Genomic DNA, 23400 nt, shown 5'->3' on the forward strand with positions numbered 1-23400 from the left:
TAGCTGAAGAGCGAATCTAAAAAATAATCACACAAAAGCACTTCAGGAATACCAAGCTCCTTGAGTTCATGGTGATGCTGCAGCACCTTCCTTGCAAAAATGAACTAGCCATTTATTTTTCTCGCATTTACTGCTCTTAGAGCAGGAAAGCGTCATTGCCCACCTGGTAACCCAGAAGCGTGCAGAGGGCATTATATTTTAGGCACGTTTTTGCACTCTGAGCAGAAACATTTTCTGTTTTGCAGAAAGGATGGCTAATGCAGAAAGGAATCTTGATAGCATTTGAAGGAGGCCAAATACTCCGGACTACTTGGGTTTCTCTCTCTGCCTTTCTGCTGAGTTTAACACAGGGCTGCACCTCAGTTTCCACTTCTGTTTACCTGAGATAATTGTATTTTACCATCTTTATACAAAGATTTGAGCTTCATGGATGAACACCTCCCCACACACTTATGTCTCAAGCACAATTATTTTATTTGAACAAGATTTTCGAAGTGGAAGATGGCTGAGACGAAAGATACGCTAGCCAATTCATCAAGTGAAATTGTTTATTTCTTTCCCGGTCATCTCTTTTCAAGCAACATCTGGATACTCTCCAGAAGGCAACTAACTGCTGGAGACAGCTTGGATTAAATCACATGCATGTATTATTCAACTTAATGGCAGTATAGGGGAACACTACATTTTGAAGGGGCTGACAGAATTTAACGCTAAACAAAGAGGGGCAATGGTGGTTCAGAAGAGATCACTCGAAAACATAATCTATAACAAAAGAAAAGATACACATCAACATTGACCAGATGTGTTCACAAAAACGGTAATGGTACAATTGCTTTTTTTGTAAAGGAGGCTTATAATCTCAGCCTGTAAACCGCAGTTCTTGTAAAACGCAAATTTTCTTGTAAAAAGCACAATTTTCTTTATTTTCAAGCTGCAGCTAAGTTTACTTTAGCCATCTCTTTTCCTAATTTATTCTGTAGCCATGTTACCCTCTCACCTCAACAAAAATCAGCATTTTAGTGTTCTGGGCACTTTATTGACACATAGTTATGAACTGTGCATGTTCTGAAGACCTTGTAAGCTAAATAACTAAGAATAAAAAATAAGGGATGGTAAACGGAGGCACAGAAGAAAAATTACTTACCTGGCAGACTTTCAGCAAAGACGACAACAGATCCCACACGGCCTGAGCCTCTCAAGCTCCTTTGCACTTCGCCCTGATGTAGCTAAGCAGTATCTGAACGTAAAAAGAAAATGCAAGGGAGTGAAAGAACAACCTAGTTGCATACAAGTAGTTTTCCTTTGCTGAAGCAAGCCACCCATGCCCTGACAGTAAGAATACCAGCAAGACTCGCCACGGCCCCTCTCATCTTGGAGCTTCTTGGTATCTACAAGCTGCTTGTATTCTGCCCACCTAGCTAAATAGTTACCTTGCCTAGCGTGGACACAACTATATCGACAGAAATGTTATGAAGTAAGTAAATAAGATTTACTTCTATCTGGAAAAGAAAAGAAGTTATGAATACAAATTACTCTTACTCCTATGCGAGGGCATCTATGTGAAGGATTATATATTCCTACAGCTATTTAGGAAGCTGCTGCAACACTAACCAACCAAGGGGGTGCAAAATCAGTGTGTGGAGCAGAATCCGCTTGTCCAGGCCACTCTAACTGGACTTCTGCTCCAGGTGCATACATAAGAACCACCTCAGGTCCATCTTCAACCATCTTAAATGATTCTCCTTGCAATTGGTATTTAATGCTTAATAATTCTTGCATATTTACACAGAGAGAAACATTTCCATTTGTTCGCATTTCACAGTATCTCAATTTTAAGCTGTCTGGCAACTATGGACATTCATAGGCTTCCAATTACATTCAGCTTTTGGCAAAGAAGAAGAATGTGTGTGTGAGGGATATGGCACGTGAAATTAATCACCCCACACATTTAAGGGCAAAGATGCTTCGCTTTCCCCAGCACTACATATATATTTTTTTGAAGTTTCCATTTTTGTTGACATAAGCCCATTTCCTCAGGGAGAAAGTATGTGTTTCACAGACAAATGTTATGGCAGGGAATCCTCCCTGGCTGCTGCTACCCCGGCGTGCGCAGGTGCAGCCCCCATAACCCACCCCGCCAAGGAACAGCTGGAGACAAATATTCCACAGCGAAGGATGTGTCGCTTCAGCCTCGTGTCAGCTTCCAGCTGCAGTGCAACATCAGTTTCTTAGACTACATATCTAATGTCAGGGAGAAATGCAATTAAAATTCTGGCATTGACATGGAGACAAAACATTTGCTAGTAAGCAACAGGATATGCAGCCAGGACCTTATTTCCAAAAATGCGTGCGTGCGTGCAGGAAATGGTATCTCTGAAGCTCTTTTACCTTTGATCGTACACAATTGGTCTGACATTTCATCTGTTTTTCACAATAATGCTCCCAAACTACCTACGAGTCTCAGAAAAAGCAGAAAAAACCCTTCATGTTGCTTTTCAGATGAGCATGAACGGACCTGGAAAGGGCAGAAACAGATAGTAGCTGACAGTTCAGAGAGGAGTGCTGCTGGAGTTAAATGGAGCGATAGCTTCCTGACTAATTTGTCACCACACCTGCTCAGTAACAGGACTCCTCGTGCCTCCCGCTCTGTCCATAAAATAAATCTGCGGTTCCCTGAAAATGCACTGACGGCTGAGAATATAAAGGGCAGGTAGTAACTCTAAAAGAGAGTTAATTTCTTTAAATAAATATAGCGATGCACAAGTTAAAGAAATAAAATGAACAATAATGCTTAAGCCCCTCCCACCCTGAAAAATGAAAAGAGGTTAAGAGAGGAAGAAAAATGTATAAGGACAGATTACAAAAGAAAATTTTAAAGGAGGCATTTGAATGAAGGCAGTATCATAGCAAAATAAATCAAAAGGGGGAATTTGTTCCAGAATGAAGCCAAGAAAGGAGAGAGCATACAGAGACTCAGAAAATTATGAGGAATATGAAACTAAATAGAGGCTATGGTGTCAGGAAGCCATTAAGTTTTATTACGCTCAGATAACACAGGCTGTAATTGTTTATGAAAGCATCCAACCCCAGGAAATTTCCATAGACAAGAGGACGTTTCCCAACAAAGAGCTAAATAACTGAGTAAATACCTGAAGGGTCAACCAATGTACAGTGGCTTCATGAGCCTCATAAGACAGCACCGAAGTGGGTTTTTACTTTTTCTTTGCAGTAACATACCAAGGGAGAAGATACAACCACGAGTATCGGCCACAAGTGGTTGTCAGCACACAAGCTCTGTGGGGAATTTCTCTGAAAGCAGAAACACGGGCAGTTTTTCAAAAGCACTTGATGGTGTCCAACTGTGCCCAGTGGAGTTTAGTTTGGCTGGTGGTAACTGTTTGTGAAAAAATCCCCCGCTAAAGTCTCACACGTTAATGGAAAGCAGACACGGAGGGTATGTAAATGCAGACGAATTAGAAACAAACAGCTATGGTCAACCAAGGCATCATTTCCTTCACTCTGGAGTCAAACAAGGTCAAACCGAGTCAAACTGCGACACACGCGTTAGGCGTACGAGTGATCTCAGCAGCTCTGGGGAGATTATTCATGGGCTTAAAACTCAGCCTAGGCTGGAGCCTGCAGCTGAACGCAAACTCTACCCAGCCCTGTCTTCTCAGCCCCAGGAAATTCGCTTTCACTTATATTTTCAACAGCAAGGAAAGGATATAACATTGAATAAATACACAAATTACTCAAAATATGGGAAGTAAAAATTCCATATGTTCTTACCAAACAGTGGAAATAATATCCAGAGAGGACTATTTATCTCAGTTTAAACTCACGAACCTGAAACATATCCTGGGAACCATAAAACACAGGGTAGGAAACAAAAAATAAAGAAGCAGGAGAATGTTATAATTTCATTCTTCTCCACAGGAGATGAGTTAACATGCCAATATTTCAGTTAAAGTTCAGCATACGTTTCAGAAACTTTCTTCCTCCTGTATTCATATGCCAGAGTTTGTGAGCAACAAAAAGTATTTTGCAATTTTATAACTAGTTCAGATTTACCTGAGTTTGTCAGGAAAAATCAAAGAAACCAAACCCAAGTTAAAAATCATAGTAAGTGCCAAAAAGAGCCACAGAGGATTTTTAAATCAAATGTTTGGCATTAGATTTCAGATTATAAGACTGATTAGTTAACAAAATGTCTCTGATAATTTTGAAAGTCCCATAACGTTTATCTTTCCATTGTACAAATAAATTTAAAAAAGGGCATTTAAAATACTTCTGTCCTCACACATTTTGTAAGCTGAAAGCTTTCCTCAACAAACAGAGGTTATAAGACATGTAAATATATTCATATTTCAAAGAACATAAAAATCAGTACTAATAGGATTCCTGCCAAGAGAAGAAAAAAAGCTCTCGCATTCATTTCTGTTCATTGATAGCCTGATCAGTACACACAGCTATTGTTTTAGCCCATTTTCCTTACCTTGGAGAGAAATAGGTTTTCTTCTCCCTCTGTGATAATTATTTTTGACAGTTTCACTGTTTACATGTGAAACTGAGAAACTGTTAATTGAAATAAAAAATGAGTCACTGTTTCCAGCAATTTTTGCCAATGTTTTGATCTGTGTCAATCTGAGCTTAATTATTAAGTTTTCTTTAAAGCAAGAGGCAAAACTATATTTTAGTTTGGTGCCATACAAATACTGCACTCTTCAGACATACGTCAGTTTAAGGATATGAAGCGCAGCTAAACAGGGTTGAAATTTAATGACCATGCACTAGAGACCTATGGTAAAAATAACTCGAATGGGAAAATACATCTTTTTTATTGAGAAGGGTACGAGAAGTCTTTAAAGCCTTTCAGCAGATATGATTAGCCATGATATATGGTCTATCACTAACAATGCTGCCAAAGTCAACGTCTATAGGCTGTGAGATGGAAATCATTTGGAAAGCCAGCTGCATGTCGTAGGCAAAGGGCAGGCTTTGCACCCCGTCGCCAACCACGCGTTCCTCTGGTGTCTGCTGTATAAATACGCATCTGCTCTCGTAAACATGCTCGGTTGTTCGGTAGAAATTCCACTGTGGTTTTACCGTTAGTGGACAAACTGGGCTGGGCAGAAATACATGAAGTCACCAGTAGACTCTGGGATAGCAGAAGTGCAGGGGCAGATTTTCCCACGTGTTTGTTGGGCCTGGGGTGTATGTGTACATGAGAAGGAAGTGGGGGAAAAAAAAAAAGAAGCAATTTTATATCCACAAAGGAAAAAATGCTAAACCAAAAAATTTTCATCCTGGGGGTGCATGAAGTAGCTGAGAACTGTTGTAGAAAACTGTCTCAAGAAGGCATTTGCATGGCAAGTTTAAATGGCCCTACAGAAAGCATGTCTAGTTAATATATACAGTGATTGTCTCTAACTAGGAATAAGCTAATCATCTATTAATAAATAAAATTGGATTAATAGATGGACAAACTTTTTTAAAAGATGCAATTATTTGTACAGGAGACAGAGCACACACTTTAAGTCATGTGCCAGTGTCATCATTGGACTTGGGAAGAAAACTGTCCTATGTCACAAAAAATTTCTTTCTTTTTTTTTTTTTTTTTCCTTTTTCCAAATCAGGATAGATCCAAGACCTTAAACAAACTGTTCACAAAACAAGAGACAGACAGCTCTACTCCTGAACATTTTCGCTGCTCTTGGAGGTGGAAGCACTCTTCCAGGCAGTGGGAAGCTTGACTTCAAGCCCCTGTGAATCAGGCAGAGCAGAAATTTGAACCTACCCCTTCCACTAAACTCTTAGCTCTTTCCAGAAGTGGCCAAATTTTCCAGCTTTGCCAGTAACTTTCAAACTTCTTTTGATTTACGGGCCCCTGAGTATTTTCTCTAACTCCTGCGTAAGTGGAGGAGCCCGCCAAAAAATGACTAGTTAAGCAAATCAGCATTTTCTAAATCAACACAAAATAAAAAGAAGAGGGCCCAACTGTCTTTCGCAACCACTACCAGTTTGCTACTCACCTGCAGTGCCAACGCATGTGTTAGAGCAGTGGGATCCCCCTCGCCCCCCCCCAGCTTGGTGCTCCCTGCGACCGTATCCCGCTGTCCGCATGCTGTTAGTGTCCTGCTGCACGGTGCCTCCGGCCATCATCCAGTGCGGTGCCGCTCACAGCCGTCAGGCAAATGAGAAACCATAAATGAGGTGCAAAGCTCTGCTTTTCTCTCCTCTTCCCCCTTTCCTGCGGGATTCACGTACTGTAAGGCAGCGCAAAGATATATGAACTGAGAAAGAGAAGAAGTTGGCTAAGCGAGGGAGACGTTGGTGGTCTTAGACATGATAGCTTGCTCCTGTCTGAAGAGGAGAGCCCCCATTTCTCCATGCTTTCGTCCTCTGCTTCTGGATGCATGCACTTGCTCCAGCTCTGGAATCTGTACAGCCCTTGGTAGCTGGTTGGCCCTTGGTTGGTACCCTCTGATGCCCAGAGGGTGCTTGGTAGAATCACACTCAGCTTCTTGTCTAGTTTCTCCTGTAAAGGGCTTGCCCAGCTCCCCTAGGTGGTCATTTCCTTGCTTGCCCTTGCTACATATTTCCCAGAATAAAGCTATATCTCTCTTGAGGAAAACTGAGCCAATCACCCTTGGTCCTACTGGCAACGGACGTGGAGAACTCACCCATCGCAGTCATCACTGTATCAACCTCTCAAGCCTTTGAAACCTCTCTCATTCTCCTTTTCCCGCTAGACGCAACAACGCATTGTCCCAATTTCTACGCCTGTCTTTGAACTGCTTTCCTGTTCATACTTTCTTGCTGTTTGTGCTGTCCTTTTCTGGATGTGCTCCAAATCACCTGCACCTGTCAAAATGGGGTGCCCTAAATCAGAGACGGGGTGCCAGCCAAAACCTCATCAATTCAAGCGGAGCAGCGTAGTTACTTCCTAGGTCTTTCTTACACACAATAGTCCCGTTAATACCATCCCAGACCTCCACACGCTTTTTCTATTAAGGCAGCATCGTACTGCTGACTTGTACTTATTTAACATTCACTCTGAGAACAAAAAGCCCCAAACTAAGGAAATAAGTGTATAAAATAACCCCCACCTAAAAACTGTTCACTTCAGCAACGGATTATTTCACCAGGTCACTCCTACTAAATCCCTCTTAGGACAGCAATAATACAGCTGGAACCACCAGCTTATGGTTCTTAAAAGTGTTTAAATTAATTAAAATACTAGCAAGGACATTTCATGTATCCCGAAGGAATTTTGGAGCCCACTGGATGTCAGAGGAAGACCAGGACTTGTATCCACTTTGCATAATGGACAAGTCCACTGCGAAAGGCTAAAGCCTAGAAGTGAGGACTGCTGTCTAGCGTGGGCATTTTGGTTTTGTTCAAAGACAAACTGTGGACCAGCTATGGAAAAGAAACTTTTTTTTAAATCATTCTAAAAGCAGCTTAACACATAGATTTTTGACTAAAAGACAGTTACAGGGATTATATATGAAAACTGTGTGCACCAAAGGCATTTTTCTGGTTAAATGAATCCAGGAATCACTCGTACTGATACAAAACCTCTGCTATCAACGAAGCAGGTTGTAAAGCTGAGGAACATCTTTGCGAAACAGAACAGAGGAAAATTTCAGTGCCAATGAGCGAGAGGAATTGGAACATCAAATAAATCTTTCCTCTCTCTTTTCTCTGAAAAATGATAACTGAGGTGGAAGCGTTATTTTGGCAGTAGGACAGCCAGGTATGAATAGCAGCTCCTGGGGGTGTGCTGGGGGGGCACGAGGGAGGACATGCAGCTTCCAGTGAGCTGTCACTTGGTGGTTGCAGACAAAAATGGATGTCTGCCTCTTAAACAAAGAGGTAAAGAATGTTTTCATGCATGCTGTATGTAGCTCAATGTGCATTGAAAGAATTTCATGTGGCAACTTATACTATAAATATACAGCAATAAAACTTTGACACCACACTACCGTATCAGATACTCAGCACAGCTTCTGACAAATACGTACATTGAAGCTACTAGAACCACTTCCTTGGGACAGGAGGAAACTTCATACCATGCACCCAGTAGGTTGTGCCTTTAGGGAAAAACAAAAAAGCATTAGTTCAGTGGTTTTTCCTTTGTTTCTCTTTTAAAAAGTCTATCTATCTTTCTCTGCTGCTCTCCCCCCCTTTCTCCTCCTATCTGCCTGTGAAACTATTTGCTTAATTAATAGGACCAACTAGTCAACTGCAGTTGTTGCTATAGTTTTCTACTGTTTTTGCTATGTTGTTCCACAGTGTTGTTTAGGCTTTCTGTCCTAGGTATTGCAACTTAAAACTATTGTTTGCTTGTACAAGGAATATTACAAAACTTTTAGTGGGGAAATTTCACCTCAACAAATTATTTTCTGAAGTTGCCACAAATCAGCCAACAAGTTGAGGCGTTAGCATCCCAAGAGCCCTACACTGTCCGTTTAACATCTGGGCCCAGAAGGACTTCTGCTGTGCTCCCAACCTCCCTACAGCGAGGAGCATCCCTCCTGGGGGCAGCTCCCCACCACAGAACAGTCAGTGCCACCAAGCTGTCCGCCCTGTGCCGAAAATCCTCCATGCTCAGACAGTTATCATCATAAAAGCCCTTGAAACTGAAGCTGCTTGATACAATTCAAACTCTTTGAGAAAATAAGAGAGAAGGGAAAAAAAAGCTTCTCCAGGCAGCTAACTCTTTACTAACTCTTAAGCTTGTTTGAAGTTCCTTCATCATCTTGAATCACAGCTAACTTAAGTCCTCTGTATGTTTACCACCACTTTTTTCAGTTTACAAAGAGAAGCACAACACACTGCAATTGCACAGGAGTAGATAATAAATGACAATATACAAAATGGAGTAACAACTTGAAGCGAACATGAAGGCAATTCAGCAATTGCTTAATGAGTTCAAGGAGGACACTTCTGACATCCTCAAGTGCACGTAACAATAGACTTCAATACCTTTTGTACTCTAATGGGAATTACCAAAAAATTTATTGCATTATAAAATGTAAAAGGAAAGCTCACCTATTATAAAGTAACACAGATCATTCTACAGGCAGACCTCATTACAGTACCTTTTACAGCATACTAACAAGAAAATTTCCGTGCTCATTACTGCAGGGGTACTTACTCACTGTATAAAAAAAAAGAAGTATGCGCATTTGTGTACAATTACATTCAGTATTGTTAAATAATCCTTTGCTCATGGCCAGGCTCTTGAGTTTCGTGATCAGCAGCGACCGAAGGCGAGGTACTGCGACTGGTCAGTGACGGGCTCTCTTTTCTCCCCAGCACACGGCTGTATTGCCATTTGCTGTCCTGGAAATACTTGCCACGCCGCACCGCTACCCAGCAAAGAAGAAGGCATTGATCCTATTAGGATTTGTCGCTTTTCTGTATATAAGTTGGTAAGAATTACGTACTTTAAAACGTTTTCTTCAAGTGACCTACTCTGTAGAACAAGGCCAAACGCTGTACTTAAATCTAAGTTCCCTCCCAGGCACATGGGAGACAGCAGTCTGTTCTGCGGAAAAGTCATTTAAACTTCAGCTGAGACCCATGAAAACTATTTCCAGACATAGGCAGAGCAGGTTTCTTCAAACACAGTACAGGTCCTGAGACCATACATAGTATGTCTTGCTCTTCTAAGGCCGCTTATAGAAAAGCAACTAAATTGCCATGAACTCCAGGGTACTTTGAGTTATTTCTGCTGGGCTGGAGTTTTTATTTCTATCAGTACCATCAAATTTACCTGTCTTGCTTACTGCAAAAACACCGAATCTCAAAAGTCTGGGGGTCATGGGAGCAGAAGAGGAGTAAAACTCAGTTTGGTATTTGGCAGGGACACATGGCTGGGTTTAGAAACTTGAGACAGAAAACAATACTTCGAGCCAGGTGCAGACTGACGGGCAGCAAGAAGGCATCTGCCCCACTACCACCTCCCACTCCACCGGTGGACACTGCCTACATTTCCAGCAATGTGCCACAGATGATCTCCAACCTGTTGGAGAGTGATCCTGATAGAATAAACTATATCTACCCAGCCCCACCCCAGCCCATAGCCATCCACCCACCTCCTCTGTCTGTGTCACGCACTCCTGGAGCTGGGTGTGCATCTGCTCCTGCTCATTGCCTCCCGGCTGCAGTGCCGGGTTCTGGAGGCACTGCCTGCTCCATCTAAACATGGGCAGCTGCCAACACTTCACACCACTCCGAAGATGCCTTATGTTGAGACTCAGCTCAGGAACAGGTCTGTATAGTATCAAGGTACACTGCAACATCACTTTCCAGAGCTCAGGAAAGACCTGGGCCCTGGGGTGGAGAATACAGAACAACTGGTCAGCAGGGAGGTGGCTTGTCCTCATGCAAAGATTTCTGAGAAGTCACTGGGACTATGAGGGAACCCATCCTTCCCATTCCTACCCACCAGTTCTCACTCTCAGCTAGAGACTACCTTCAGCCCACCGAATTAAACTCTGGAATAGAAAATAAACTGCACAGATGAAATGCTCTTGTGACTTGAAACCCATCAGAGTGGTTGTGGAAGCAATGGATTTCACGGCTACATTACATAACCAAGTTAGGAGCCATTTATCCTAATCCAGCCCAGAGCCTAAAAGGATTATTACCACAGCTTCCTAAATTCCTTTTCTATGTTCTGGTTCACCCAGTTGCTTAACGCCAGCTTTGTTTTGATCGTCTTCCAACAGCATTTGGTTTTTACTGTCTTTGAGACCCGACGGCTCTCCGGGCAACTATTGTAGTCATGAGTGCCATGCTTTCCCCTAAAGCCCCTATCAGCTGAGCAACTTCACCCCACAGGAGACATGGCTCATGACAGGACCTGAATCCTCATGAAAGGATGAGGATCAACACACGCATCAACACATTTGAGCCCTCCCAGTATCTTCTCTGAATTGATGGGGCATGGTGCTGCCAGGGTCCTGAGTGGAAGGTGGTCCCTTAAAGAGTTTGTCCCCTGTGTCCCAGGGCCCTGATAACTGGATAAACGATATTAAGATTTCAAAAGATATTAAGATTTCAATACTGCTGCTTTCTGTCATCCCGAGGCAGCAAGGAACCTCCTGCCTGCTTTCTTTTTGCCTCCTCATCTTAGTTCCCTGCAACAACAGACAACAGCTTTCAACCAACAGAAACATCTTTTAGCCTGTGCAATGAAATCTTAACACGTGTCCACATTTCACTCTTGGTGCTGCAACCTGGTGATTTAATAGCCCCATTTGGGCACCTTATGTTTCACATGCAACAGAGTCCTTCCTGAAAGCCTTTCCTTGAACCATCACTGTCCTTCCCCTTCCCCAGTGTCAATGGGCTGAGAACCGACCGGTCCCTGCAAGGCAGTAGAGAAACCGAGCAGCCGGTGACACCTTGCAGCAGGTACCTGCCTCTGAGCAGGGCTCCACTATGGCTTTGAATACCCATAGTGTTCAAAAAGGAAAGATGGCTTTCAGTTGCGGGACACCAGGGCTAAGAGAACCGTCAGGCATGTTAGTTAATTCTTGCAAGGATGGATCTTGCATCTCCTGGTTGCACTAAGTAATGCCTTACTCCTGGAGTCATCACATTGAAAACAGTGAAGAATATATAAGTTTTAGAACTGAGGTTTTAAATCTTAAAAAGGAAGTAACAATAGATTGTCCTTTCCCATTTCAGTTGTAATAGATCAGTATAAAATAAATCTTAATCTTCACAATTTCACATGTGTCTTCGGAGAAAAGTTCAAACTACCTTTGCAAGGGAATATAAATCATTATGGATTGCACTCTGTATACAAAACTAAAATACAAAAACCCCAAACCAAATTAAATCTAGAGACTGATGGCTTTCTTGTAATATGTCCATATTCCACCTCTATTAGGAATCAAAATATTTTTCCTTCACTGCATTTTCAGTCCACAACCTTTTAGTTTTGAATTAACCACAGTCTCAGAGAGCTTGTATATGGCCAATATGTTCTTTTCTCCTTTCTGAATCTTCCCATTTAATAGTTCCCTAGAGATACTCTTTCTCCCTTCAGTGAATGTGGTGGTCCCATTGACATTAATGGACAGGTAATGAGAGGACAGGATAAATCCCCCAGTTGCATCCAGCTGTACTATGACAGCACATCACCTCTCCCTGGTATCTACATGCTGTCCTCTATCCTGCAGCAGTTCAGCAACTTTGGTTATACCCAGGGCTGTTATCTCAATCTATCCTCCCCGTAATTCTTTCTGGGCATTGTCTGCTTCTGACTCACTCACTGATACCCAGGGTAAAGTCTTGGTAAAAATTGAAATTTGGTGAAATGAAATCTTCAGAATAGTAAACCTCCAAATCCTGCACGTATATTTAACAGGTGATTACCCATGAGAAACGGGCACTATGTATTTGCAAGTTGAGGGATGCATTGTATGAAATCCCTAGCAAAAAAACCCCAAACAAAAACTAAAACCAAAAACTGTCAACCATTCTGTAATCAAAATGAGTAAGTTCAGGAATCTGGAGGTATGCCCCAAAATAAAAAAAACTGGCAATACACAGCTCCCACCAAGTCAGAAAGCTGAAAAAGCTTTAATGCTCCTGCATAGTCATTTGTTTAGGTTTGAAAATATGGGTTGGAGTGCTTCATATGAGGCACACCAGCCGGCCAAATTGCATCAAGATAATCTACTTCCTCATTACATAAAATAAAGGTGGTTGTCACTCTCTGTTTTACCGTTTGAGACACATTAAGAAAATAGTAGCCCTGTGCAGTGAAGAACACATGCTGACATTTGTGCGGGCTCCAGTTAGCACCTCGTCTTCAGTATTTCTGCTCAGCCTCCCTGGCCTTTTGTGCAGGGTTTTGGTGGTTTTTTTAATTACTTAGCTGTTTCAGAGCCCTGTTTGTTTGGTGAAAGAACCTTATATCGTGAAAATGAGTCTCTACACTTAACATTTCCATGCTCAGCCCAGACAGCTCCGCTACCAACCTCCTCCATTTCTCCACTTTACCCCTTAGGTGGGGATTAGTGAATCTCTCTTTACAGGCAAGGTAAAACGCCACCTTTTTAAGTCCTACCCCTGCCTTCTCTAACTAGAGAAAGGAGAAATCTTTTCAGACTTCTTTTTCTTCCTTAGCACTCTCCCATTCCTCAGTTTCGTGACACAGCTTCAGGCTGGTGGGACAGCCTGTTTGTCACTTCTCTTTGAGGCGTGACGCTCAGTGTAAGGTGGCAGGCTGGGTGCCATCAGAGAGAGTGGGATTGCATTCCCGTGTTAGCACTGCTAGGGGAAAGTATGGCATACTCCTCAGATGTGGGGGTTTTTAATCAAGAATTAAACCTTTTAGGACTCTTTGGACCCAAAGGTTCTTTTTAGGGAAGTGCTGCCCGTCATTAGAATGGCACATCCTCGTAACAATCGCTGGACACCTGCCCTATTTTTAATACCCTTTACATATTCAATACAAATACATATAATTTTATCCATAAATATGTATTTTTCTGATATTTAATATATAAAGACCATTTTTATAATCTTAAGACCAGGCATTTGCTACCAGCCACTCTTACAAGCCGTAAACAATGAAAATAATATCAGTGAACTGACAGCCACTACAAAATAGTTTTTGAGAGAAGAAAAAGGCAGAAAGAGAGGACCTAAGTAGGAGAAAAGAAGCCCTATAAAGCAGGTGTATTCATTCTCTTCCTTTTCCTTCTTTCCCTTTTCCAAATAGTGCTTTGCAAATGGTTCTGGCACAAAGGAGCAAAGCAACTACATCTGTTTCCTACCTACCTGCTCCCCCTCCTCTTAGACTGAGAGAAAAGGTGCTGGAGAATTTGCCTTGCCCTCTCGCCTCCTGAAAACTTCTCTCCACTCCCCAAAACAGTGGTCCACAGCGGCAGGATAGAGACAGTGAGAAACAACACTTTAACTCCACAGACCCTCAAGATGTGGACAGGGGCTGTTGTAACTAAAGAGCAGACACGTATGTGAGAGCTTATTTAAGCAAGCTTCACTTAGAATAGCCAAGTGCTTATCCCTATTTCTGAGCATTTTGCTATTTTACTGTTGTTTTACTGCCGTTAATAGCCGACGCCACCAGGGTGACAGCAGAACACTGTGTGCATTTCAACCTGCACTGAAACCCATCTAATTTAGCAGCAGCTCAAGTGTGCTTCACAGCAAATAGCCCAAATGCCAAGGAGATTTATCGACAGCTGAGCTAATTTTCTCTGTATCAAGATTGTTTTGATAATTTGGCTCTTCAGGAGTGAGGAATCACGAAGTGGTTCTTCTAACTGAATGGTCCTAACCAAAGGTCATTTCTCTCCTTGCCTAGGGTCCTGTGGATTTATTCTGAAACGGGAGAGTGGGTATACCCTCTCTTTGCTTTGTTCAGCCCAGCTGGGCTAGCAGCTTTTTTCGCCGGTAGCCTTGCCGTCATCGTCTCTTTCTACAACTTCGGGGAGTTCCTCAACCGTATGATATGGGGTCAGTCCAAGTTTTTGTTTTTCACTTCTACCCATGTGAAAAAAAATTGTCTAAAATGAATTCCTGTGATTGCCTGGGCAGGTGGGGAGACGAAGGGGGCCCTTGTACACTGGGGGCTGGCATTTGGGTGTCTGATAGAGATAGCCAGGTCCTAACCAGTTACTAACAAACAGTGAACAAATCAAAGCAAGAATCCCAACCCTACTAGATAAAAGGCTGGGCCAGGTTTCTCTGATGTGGCTTGAGAAGCACCTCTTACCAGCATAATCACAGGGGTTTGAACTCCTTCCCAAAGAAGGGTGCAGAGAAGCCAAATCTCTCTGGCTAAAACTCTTGCACCTGTGTCACACGGTGTTTGCCAGACTAGGGAATGGCACTGTTTACTGACAATTTATAGGAAGGCATTAGTGTATCCAAGTGAAAGCATTGCAGCAGCTCCATGAGTAAAACAGCACTTCAGAAAGTTTTATAAACTGTTGGGAACATCTCCCTTCTGCTTTGGTAGTGGTATAATCAGTAGTGATTTAAAGAAAATGAAAAGCATCTTCCTTGGACAAATGGGCAGTTAGAAAAAGATGTAGTTTAGGAGGACACATTCAACAGGTGGAAGAACAAACTGATGAAGCAGCTTTGGGGGTTTGGCATGGGATATTATTATTTTCCCTTCTGGTTTCCTCCCTCCTTTTTCATTCAAGATTAAGTTTTTGAGGATGAAAGTGTTTCTGTCACGAAAACGTGTGTATTTTATTTAGGACAAATGTGCGAACATTTGCAAGTTCTTAAACTAGCTTTCTGATGAAAGAAAAAATGCTGCAAAAACACCTCTGAAAATAAATAAGACAACCTCCCTCTGTTCTCAGGGAACATTTGATGCCTGATCCATTTTGTGAAGTCTCACATGCCTGTCAAGCCAAAGTAGAGTGTCTGTAGCTAGTCTCTCACCATCCATACTCAGCTACCTAAAAGCAGCAGATTGACTTTCAAATGTGCTGAATAACCAACTTCACCGCTTGATACCTTTGCAAATAAGATGCTTGCTCTACATGTCCATGTTTGGAAATTTTGGCTGAATTCTGTTCTTGCATAAACATGATACGAGATGAGGATTGCTGGTAAATGAAAACAGATCTGCAGCCTTTTCGCACTAGCTCTGGTTTAAGAGGCATCACATAAATAGCTACTATTACTAATCAAAGGCCACATCATCACTACAAGACAGTACAGGTCTTTATATGAGATCTGATACATCTGGGTATCAGATTTTTTCCATCACTGAGTACATATTAGTAGTTTCAGGCCTAGAGTATGCCTGATGCATGAGTTGGAGATAGTCAGAATTAAAATAATTTGATTTCCAAGGTGTTAATTGATCAAACAAAAGGTCATGCCAAGCAGAGATCAAGTTAACTGCAAAAATTAGACACATTTTGAACAGCTGAGTAAATATACTCACTTAAGAGATGTTAATTTAAGAGATTTCTAGAGAAACTGGGGCCAGCACTCAACTTTTTTTTGTGCACACAGAAAGGCTGAAAAGCACCACCAGTTGTGATAGCATGAATGTAACCTCAGAGAATATATATAAACACAGCACACACGGTATCCTCCATTGATACCTGGTGTGTTCTTGCCTGCGTGTGGTGGGTCTGCCTCTCCAGGCATACTTAATATTTTTCAAAGGAGCCACAAAATCATGGCCTTAACAATTACACAGTGTTTTCATCCACGTGCAGGACACTCCCCCTGACTTACAGTTCCCTATGTTTGCACAAACTCTTGCTGCTTCACATGCACCCTCAGCTCTTCACCCCCAGGACTGGCAGCGTTCCCTGGATTTGCTGCACCCCAATAGCTGGCAACTCCGCGATATCTGAGGCTGCAGTTTGATAATACGGGGGCTTTGGCCACAATAACTTCTCAATAAGCTCCTGCCCACCACCCCTCATTCCTTCCTACTCCACCACACACGCCTGTTTTTTGCAAGCAGGGGCTGTTTTCAACTCGGATCATTTTCCCGATCCATTTCCCAGCTGTGTCCATCCAAGAGAAGGGTAAGACTTCCTTAAGCTGGTATCGATAACAAGGTCCCAATAAGCATTGAAACACAGCCAGAGGGAAGCTATTCCAAATTACAGCGTGCCAGAGTCTTAATATGTTCCTGACTGAGACAAATCTTTGGCTCAGCATTGGCAGAGTAAAAACTGCTGCGAACTGAAGACAAGATTCCAACATACCTTTCTTTTCACAGCAAAACTTACTCCGCATGCTCTTTTTTCATCCTGCCCTTTCCTGTCTCACCTTCCCATCACAATAAGGGAGATGGTCCAGTTAAAATAACCCTGCAGAAAAAAGGAAACACACACACAAAGCAAAACAATCTGTGGTGGTAGAGGACAGATCTCTTCATCTCTTCATACCCTCCACCCTGCCCACCTCCCCCAAAAGAAAGGGTAGGTGGAAGGGCACTTCTGCCCTCTCTTTTGCTTCCTGCTGAGCCCCCCCAGCACAGTCTGAGTTACAGAGGAATGCAATTGTCCATTAGGTTCCTATAGCACATCTGGAAACACCTTCTTCGATAACACCTGTAGCCACCAAGCAATTAGACCTGACACTGGCAGCATCTGCCAAGGCAGAGAGCCCTGCCTGGGCTGCTGCGACCAGGCTGCACCCCAAAGGGAAAGGCTCCGGGGCAGCAGCTTCTTTTCCTTTCTTTCCCGCTTGAAAGGAGAAAGCTTGCTGAGTTTGTGCCCAGATAAGTTGTGTTTATTCGAAGGTGCAAGAAGTGATTAACAAATAGCTCCACATGAGTGGCAAGCCTTCTGGACTTAGATCCTGTGGCAGACTGTAGGCTGCAAATGAAGCTTGTCCCACAGCACACCATGCTTCATACAGGCGCTCTTCCATGTTCCTGTATAGCATCAGGCCACTATCACTTTTCCTAAAACCAGCTACATAAACATTTACTCTTTTTCACCCTTAAAGGCATGTTCAGTTCCGACTTGTTCCAAAGTCTACAGATGGCAGCTTTCAGCTTCAAGCAAGTAGATTTAAAGCTATGTCCTGTGCTTGACCAAAAAGATGCAGTATCATTTTTGAGAGCTGGAAAATCCAGGCTGTCGAATAATGTAACCTTGTTTTTCCTTTTCAGGATGACCAAAAGATGCCAGATCCTAAATTTGTTTTATTATTTATAGACAAACTGTTTCATACGGTATTGGAGGTTTTAAAAGTGTATCATCTCTCCTGTGCTTCTCCCTCCCCTTGCACAGTTGGATTGGTGGTAACTAAGGCAACCCAGCTGCACAGCCTGAGAGGCACAGAAAATAGTACCAATAATAACTTTTTTTTTTTGTTTTAAATCCCAGAGTTTCTAGAGTACTAGACAATGTTGAGCAATACAGAAACTCCAAAGAGGATAATTGGAAACAATGGGCTGATTCTTTTACTGCCATAAATTTACCTCAGCCAAGAATTTGGCTGCAGGGTCCGAGTACCAAAGATGAACAGTGCGATAGCTTCTCCCGTTCCCGATGGGTAGAAAACATCATGCAGGCAACTGATCTCATGTTACTCTGACCGGTCAAACTAGAACTCTCAAAAATAAAGCAAAGCAGTTTTCCCTCAGGTTATGCTCCTGGTGAGACAACCAGATCCTCAGGAGAAATTAAGATCAAAGTTCTCCACATCAGACAGAGCAACATCTCAGGTGAGGTCTCTTCTCTGGCACCAGCATTTGAAGATGGAGCAGATTCATTTGCCTTCATCTAACACAGCTGAAAAAAAACCCCAAAACAGCATTCATCAGCTGCTGCGTTTCAATACTTTGACATGCAGGTGGACAGGACCTATAGCTAGCAACAGCTACCCCACTCCACCAGCCATTTAAATGCCTGCTGAGGGACACCGGGCAAACCACGTTGAGATTTTGCATACAGGCCTCCACCAAGTCCAGAGAAATGCTCATCCCCAGGTGGTGGAACTATCCTTTGGGAGAGAAATGGGGCAGAAAGGGATGCTGGCTCTCAGAGCAGGCAGCAGCTCCAACAGACCCATGCCTGGATGCTCGCTGTCCTCCCGAAGGGAAAGCTTTGGCCAGCAGCTGGCTGAGGAACACCGAGGGGGCAAAACCAGAGTTAAAGATACTGTAAAGCAAGGGATAAGGCAGTACAACAAGAATAAGAGCCATTGCTCTCAGGAAAAAGAGGAAAGATGGTGGAGTAACTTCCTTGTGCCCAGCGCATAAATGGGTGCGCTCCTCTAGATCTTCTATGAGCTCTTGAATATCTTGCGAAGACATTGCCGAAATGTATTCAACTAAGGCTGAGCTAAAGTCAGACATCAATCTTCTCTTTAACACATTTTTTCCTCTTCTTTTTGGAGTACTTTTGCATTAAATGCATTTTCCAGAAACATATAACATGTTTTAGGAACTGATTGTTTTCCCTGGGTTTTATTTTTGTATTTACATGCTTGTGAAACCAAGCTCCCTTTAATACCCTGTAGTCAGCTATTGGGAAACCCAGCCTCTGTGACAGCGCATGAATCTGTGCAATACAAAACAATACTATAATACGATTGAATTCTCGATGCCCTCATTCTTCTGAGCAGCTGTTGAGATTGCATAAAGCTGAGTGGCAAATAAAGGGATGCAAAGGGCAACTGTGTGGGGTACGAAGTCATTCTACCATTGTACTAGTACAGGCTTAGGAACAGCAGTTTTTGTATGAATGTTAAAAAGCTGATGTTCTGCAGGTAGTTATCAGTCCAGACACAGGTTCCATCCTTAGTTATTACAGTATCCAGGAGGGATTTTTAAACTGAGCCTCCTTTCCAGAAGATATCTTCATTTGTTCTATCATGCCTTTAAAAACAAAATAAGAGTCCAGGGTATATCTATTTCTTTCAGTGAACAAATAATGTTGGTATCTACAATTTCACTGTACTGCCAGTGATGAATAGAATTAAAATTTAAGAGGATTTACAGCCCAGAGTTTGCAAACTAAATGCAAACATTTACTTTTGCCTCATCCATTCATCTTAGTTGTGCCACAAACCTGTGATGGCGTATTTATATCCTTCCTATTTGTCACTCCCCCAAGCTGCAGTTTACCCCTCGGGCAGAGGGGTCTAGCTAGTTAAGGGAAACCTGCACCATCTGTCACATGCCCTACTCTTGCTGACAAGTTTATCTGAAGATCCACTGGAGGCAGACGGGATCGGAAGCTCTGGCAACCCAGGGCTTACGATTTCATCACTGGAGGCCAGACATCAGCAGGTGCTTGCTAATACGCTGTCCCTGGCCTAAGAGGCTAGTCCTTTTTTTTGGTGGAGTTTTCTCTTCCTCATCTTTTAAAAATTTCTATTTGGCCAGTACAAAATACTTACAGGATCATTTGAGAAGGAAGAAATGCCAGGATTTTCTTCCTTATCAGGTCAATTGCCAAATGCTGTGCAGGCTGGAGATAAATGAAATACAGCAATTAGCGTTGCAGAGCCTCTGAGGTCTACGGACAAGGAAAGCACCTTTAAAAGACGGTTCCCTGTGAGTAAATGATCATCAAGAGGGAAGAAGAGAGGCTGAGACAGTGCTTTAGATAAGGGTACCCAAATATATTTGGTTATTGCCCCACGGTAGCACACCTGGTCTCTAGCTGGTGCTTCAGAAAGCTGTGGGTCTTTGGTAGGTCCTCTGCCATCCTGGCCAGACACATCAGGATGCTCCAGATATCTTAGCTGCGGGATTAACCATCTGCTGCTTTTTCAGATGAGCTTTATTTTTAAAGCTTTTCAGATATTCTTGCACCCAGCTAGGCTTGTTTGGTGGCATGCCCCCACTAGCAAAGCACCATTATTTTCAGGGGATGTGGCCCACAGTAGATTTCAAATCATTCCTCAGTAGTCGAGTAATCCCCTGCTTGCTAGGTACATCCGAGGCTCATTTGACTTCTGCAGCACTTCAGCGTTAGCAGCTGGTCCAAGCCATGCACTCATAGCTTACTCCTGCTCCCAGACAGGTTCGGTTCCCCAGGGATATTGGGAGGCTGGGGCCAGGTTCACGTCCTCCTCCCAGTGTGCTTGATCTGTGAGAGGACTTCTCTGTTGTGCCTTTTTTCCAACAATCTGTTCTCCTCTGCCTCCAAACAGGAGATTCAGTAGTAATACTGGACTACAGGCAGAAAGGCAAGTGAATCCTCCTCTTCCAGCCAAACAATCTCTCCATGAATGCTGAAGCCGTGATGTAGAGGAAAATAAATGCAGCTGTGATAAACCCTTTCTCCAATGCATTGCTGCTTCTGGTGAAGCCATTATGTCAGACATATGGAAAACTCATGGAAAATATGAAATGTTTTCCTCTTACATGATAACTCTGCAACTACTATGAATAAGAAAATTGTGTTCATCTGCTTACACAGATCTCTCATCTCTTGCACAATGTACGTGAGGATGTGTCCATGATTAAAACTCGTCACTGGTAAATGAACTCCCTCATGAGCTTGGCATCGCTCTGTAAAAGACCTGTGAATGCAAGCCAGCTCTTGTTTGGATTGCCCTTCATCAATCTGGAAAAAATTGAGAGGAGGGGTAATTTTAACAGTGCTGTGACTTCCAAGCTAGCTAGATAACAAATTGGGCTAACAAGGACTGTAATTAGGAATGTCTGCTCAGACAGTTCACCATGAAGCCAAGTTCTTCTAACGAGAAACATTCTGGAATATTAATATGCATAATATCTCCCCTCCATTTTAACAGGAAATCTGAATGTAACACTTTCTTCCTTTTTCTTGGTTTCAGTTAATCTTGCAGCAGAAGTAACCTAATTATACTGACTGTATGATTGCTTTGACAGAAAGCATGTTAATTTAAAGCACTGTTTAACATAAAGCTGCCTGCCATATAATTACACTCCATTCACATGTTTACTAATCTTGCTCAATATAGTTGATTTCTGTTATTAGTCTCAACATCTTGTTAACATGTAAAACACTGGAGATCTGCTTTGCAAACGCCAATAAACAGGCAAAACCAACAGTGGCGTAAGCGTTCCTTAATGGTCAACATGAAAAAGAGAGATCTCTGTTATTAGCCTTGCATTTAAACGGGATTTGAAACTAGTTGCAGTACTTAAGTGTCTAAGTCCATCTTCATTGCCAAAAGCCCTAGCTTAGAGCTACTGTGCACACAGTTCACCGGGGTGTTATTTTCATCTTTCAGATGCTGCTGGAGCTTAGTAAAAACGAAACACATTGTAAGCTGCCTGTGAGCAATAAAAAAAAAAGAATGTGTATACATAAGATTGTTCTTCTCACATGTTAAGCACCTGATAAAATTCTAGTCTGGGAAGTTAACATACTGGGGCTAGACTGTAAACTAAGTTAACTCGGTGAAAGATGTGAGCACATTCAGTAATTCCCAGCTTATCTAGGTAACTCACTCCAGCTAACTTCGCAAGGGGAATGTAAGCAATTACACCACCCCCCCTTTTCTGTTGAAGCTGAAGGAGAACATGGAAAGAATTCAGCTGAAAGATGCTGGTCAAAGGAAATATTTCAGAGAAGCAGACAGAAGAAAATCCATGAAGGGAATTAGGGAAGAGGAGAAAGCTCAGGAGACTCCCTGTACAGATTTGTTGGGGTAGGGGTTTTGGAGTTAGGTGGGGGTTTTTTTAATACTAATAGTCCAGTGCAAGCAGTTTAAATGTCGGAAACTCAAAACAAAGCCTGGACCCTGACATGGAGGGGCACTTCTTTCCACATCCAGCCAGGAGATGAGTGGCAGGTCTCGCCCTCGGCTCCTGCTCGTGCCAAGATTCACCTTTGGGATCTGGCACGGTAGTTTTCCTGCTGGACTACAGGGGGGCAGCAGGAAAGGAGCATCATGGCGGGGGGCTCATTTCTTCCTTTGAAAAGGGCTCAGAAGAGGGACTGCTCTCTGCTACATCCTGCATGGAGAGGCTGGATCCCGGTCAGGCGCTTTGGGAAAGCAAGGAGGAACGCCTGCCCCAAAACACAACTGCTGGGATCTTGGGCTTGCTTTGCTCCTTTCTCTGATGCACACCGAGTCCTGTAAGGAGGAAAGCGTACATCGTCGATCAGGAACCCACATTTTCCCTTTGATTTCAAAAAGGCTTTGCTGAGGTACGCTGAGTAAGGATCTGGCCTTTATGACATTTACACTAGATTTCTCTTTTCCAGTCTGTTTCTCTCTCTCATTTTATTTTGAGTAAGTATATGCAAAGTCAGAACTGTTTATTTATAGCTGTAGGTTTTCATAGCTGTATAAATTAGATGTTATTACTGAATGAGATGCCCGCCCACTCACCCAGTGCAGCTGCACAGGAATCCTTTCGTGCTGCTCGACGCGACGCAGTCTCAATCGCGAGGAAGATGACATGCTCCCAGCCAGACCGGGGGACCGCTGCTTAAACCCTCTGGCGAAAAAACAGCAATTAATTTCTTCCACAGTACAATGTGCGGTATGACAGCCACAATTACCTAATACTATTTAGACCTGACACTTTTGTTTGGTAGAAGGAAAATGAAGGTTTAAATTCACCAGAGCAAAAAAAAAGCCCCAAACCTCAACCTACCCCTGGGCTTTTTTTTACAAGATTAAGCGATTTTTCTTTGGAGGGAGTGAGGAGGACAGGGACAGTCAGGGGAAGTAAAATTGGTTGTTATTTGAGACAGGGCACCATGAGAAAATAAGGGCCCATCGCATACACGCACAGAGAGCTATTTCCAGCAGAAACAGCTGGAAAGCAATATCCATCACGATTAGGAGCTTTCATGTTAGCTCACACCTTTCTAACAGTTTACTCCCACAAAAAGCATAGGCAAGTGCTAATTTATTCCCTCCCCAATTTCCCACACAAATTTCTTGGTTTGGCTC

At 42.8% G+C, this 23400-nt stretch overlaps 1 protein-coding gene across 1 annotated transcript in view; it reads left to right on the forward strand.

Moving 5' to 3' along the window:
* ADTRP (androgen dependent TFPI regulating protein) overlaps nt 1–20699 on the forward strand; it is a 31811-nt gene extending 11112 nt beyond the window's left edge. Inside the window, exons 4-6 of the mRNA XM_059815785.1 lie at nt 9325–9440; nt 14360–14511; nt 20656–20699. Of these exons, the coding sequence (XP_059671768.1) occupies nt 9325–9440; nt 14360–14511; nt 20656–20699 (312 nt within the window). The remainder of the gene's footprint in view (nt 1–9324; nt 9441–14359; nt 14512–20655) is intronic.
* The last annotated feature ends 2701 nt before the right edge of the window (nt 20700–23400 follow it).

This window comes from Gavia stellata, chromosome 3, assembly GCF_030936135.1.
Source record: "Gavia stellata isolate bGavSte3 chromosome 3, bGavSte3.hap2, whole genome shotgun sequence".
NCBI classification, from domain to species: Eukaryota; Metazoa; Chordata; class Aves; order Gaviiformes; family Gaviidae; genus Gavia; species Gavia stellata.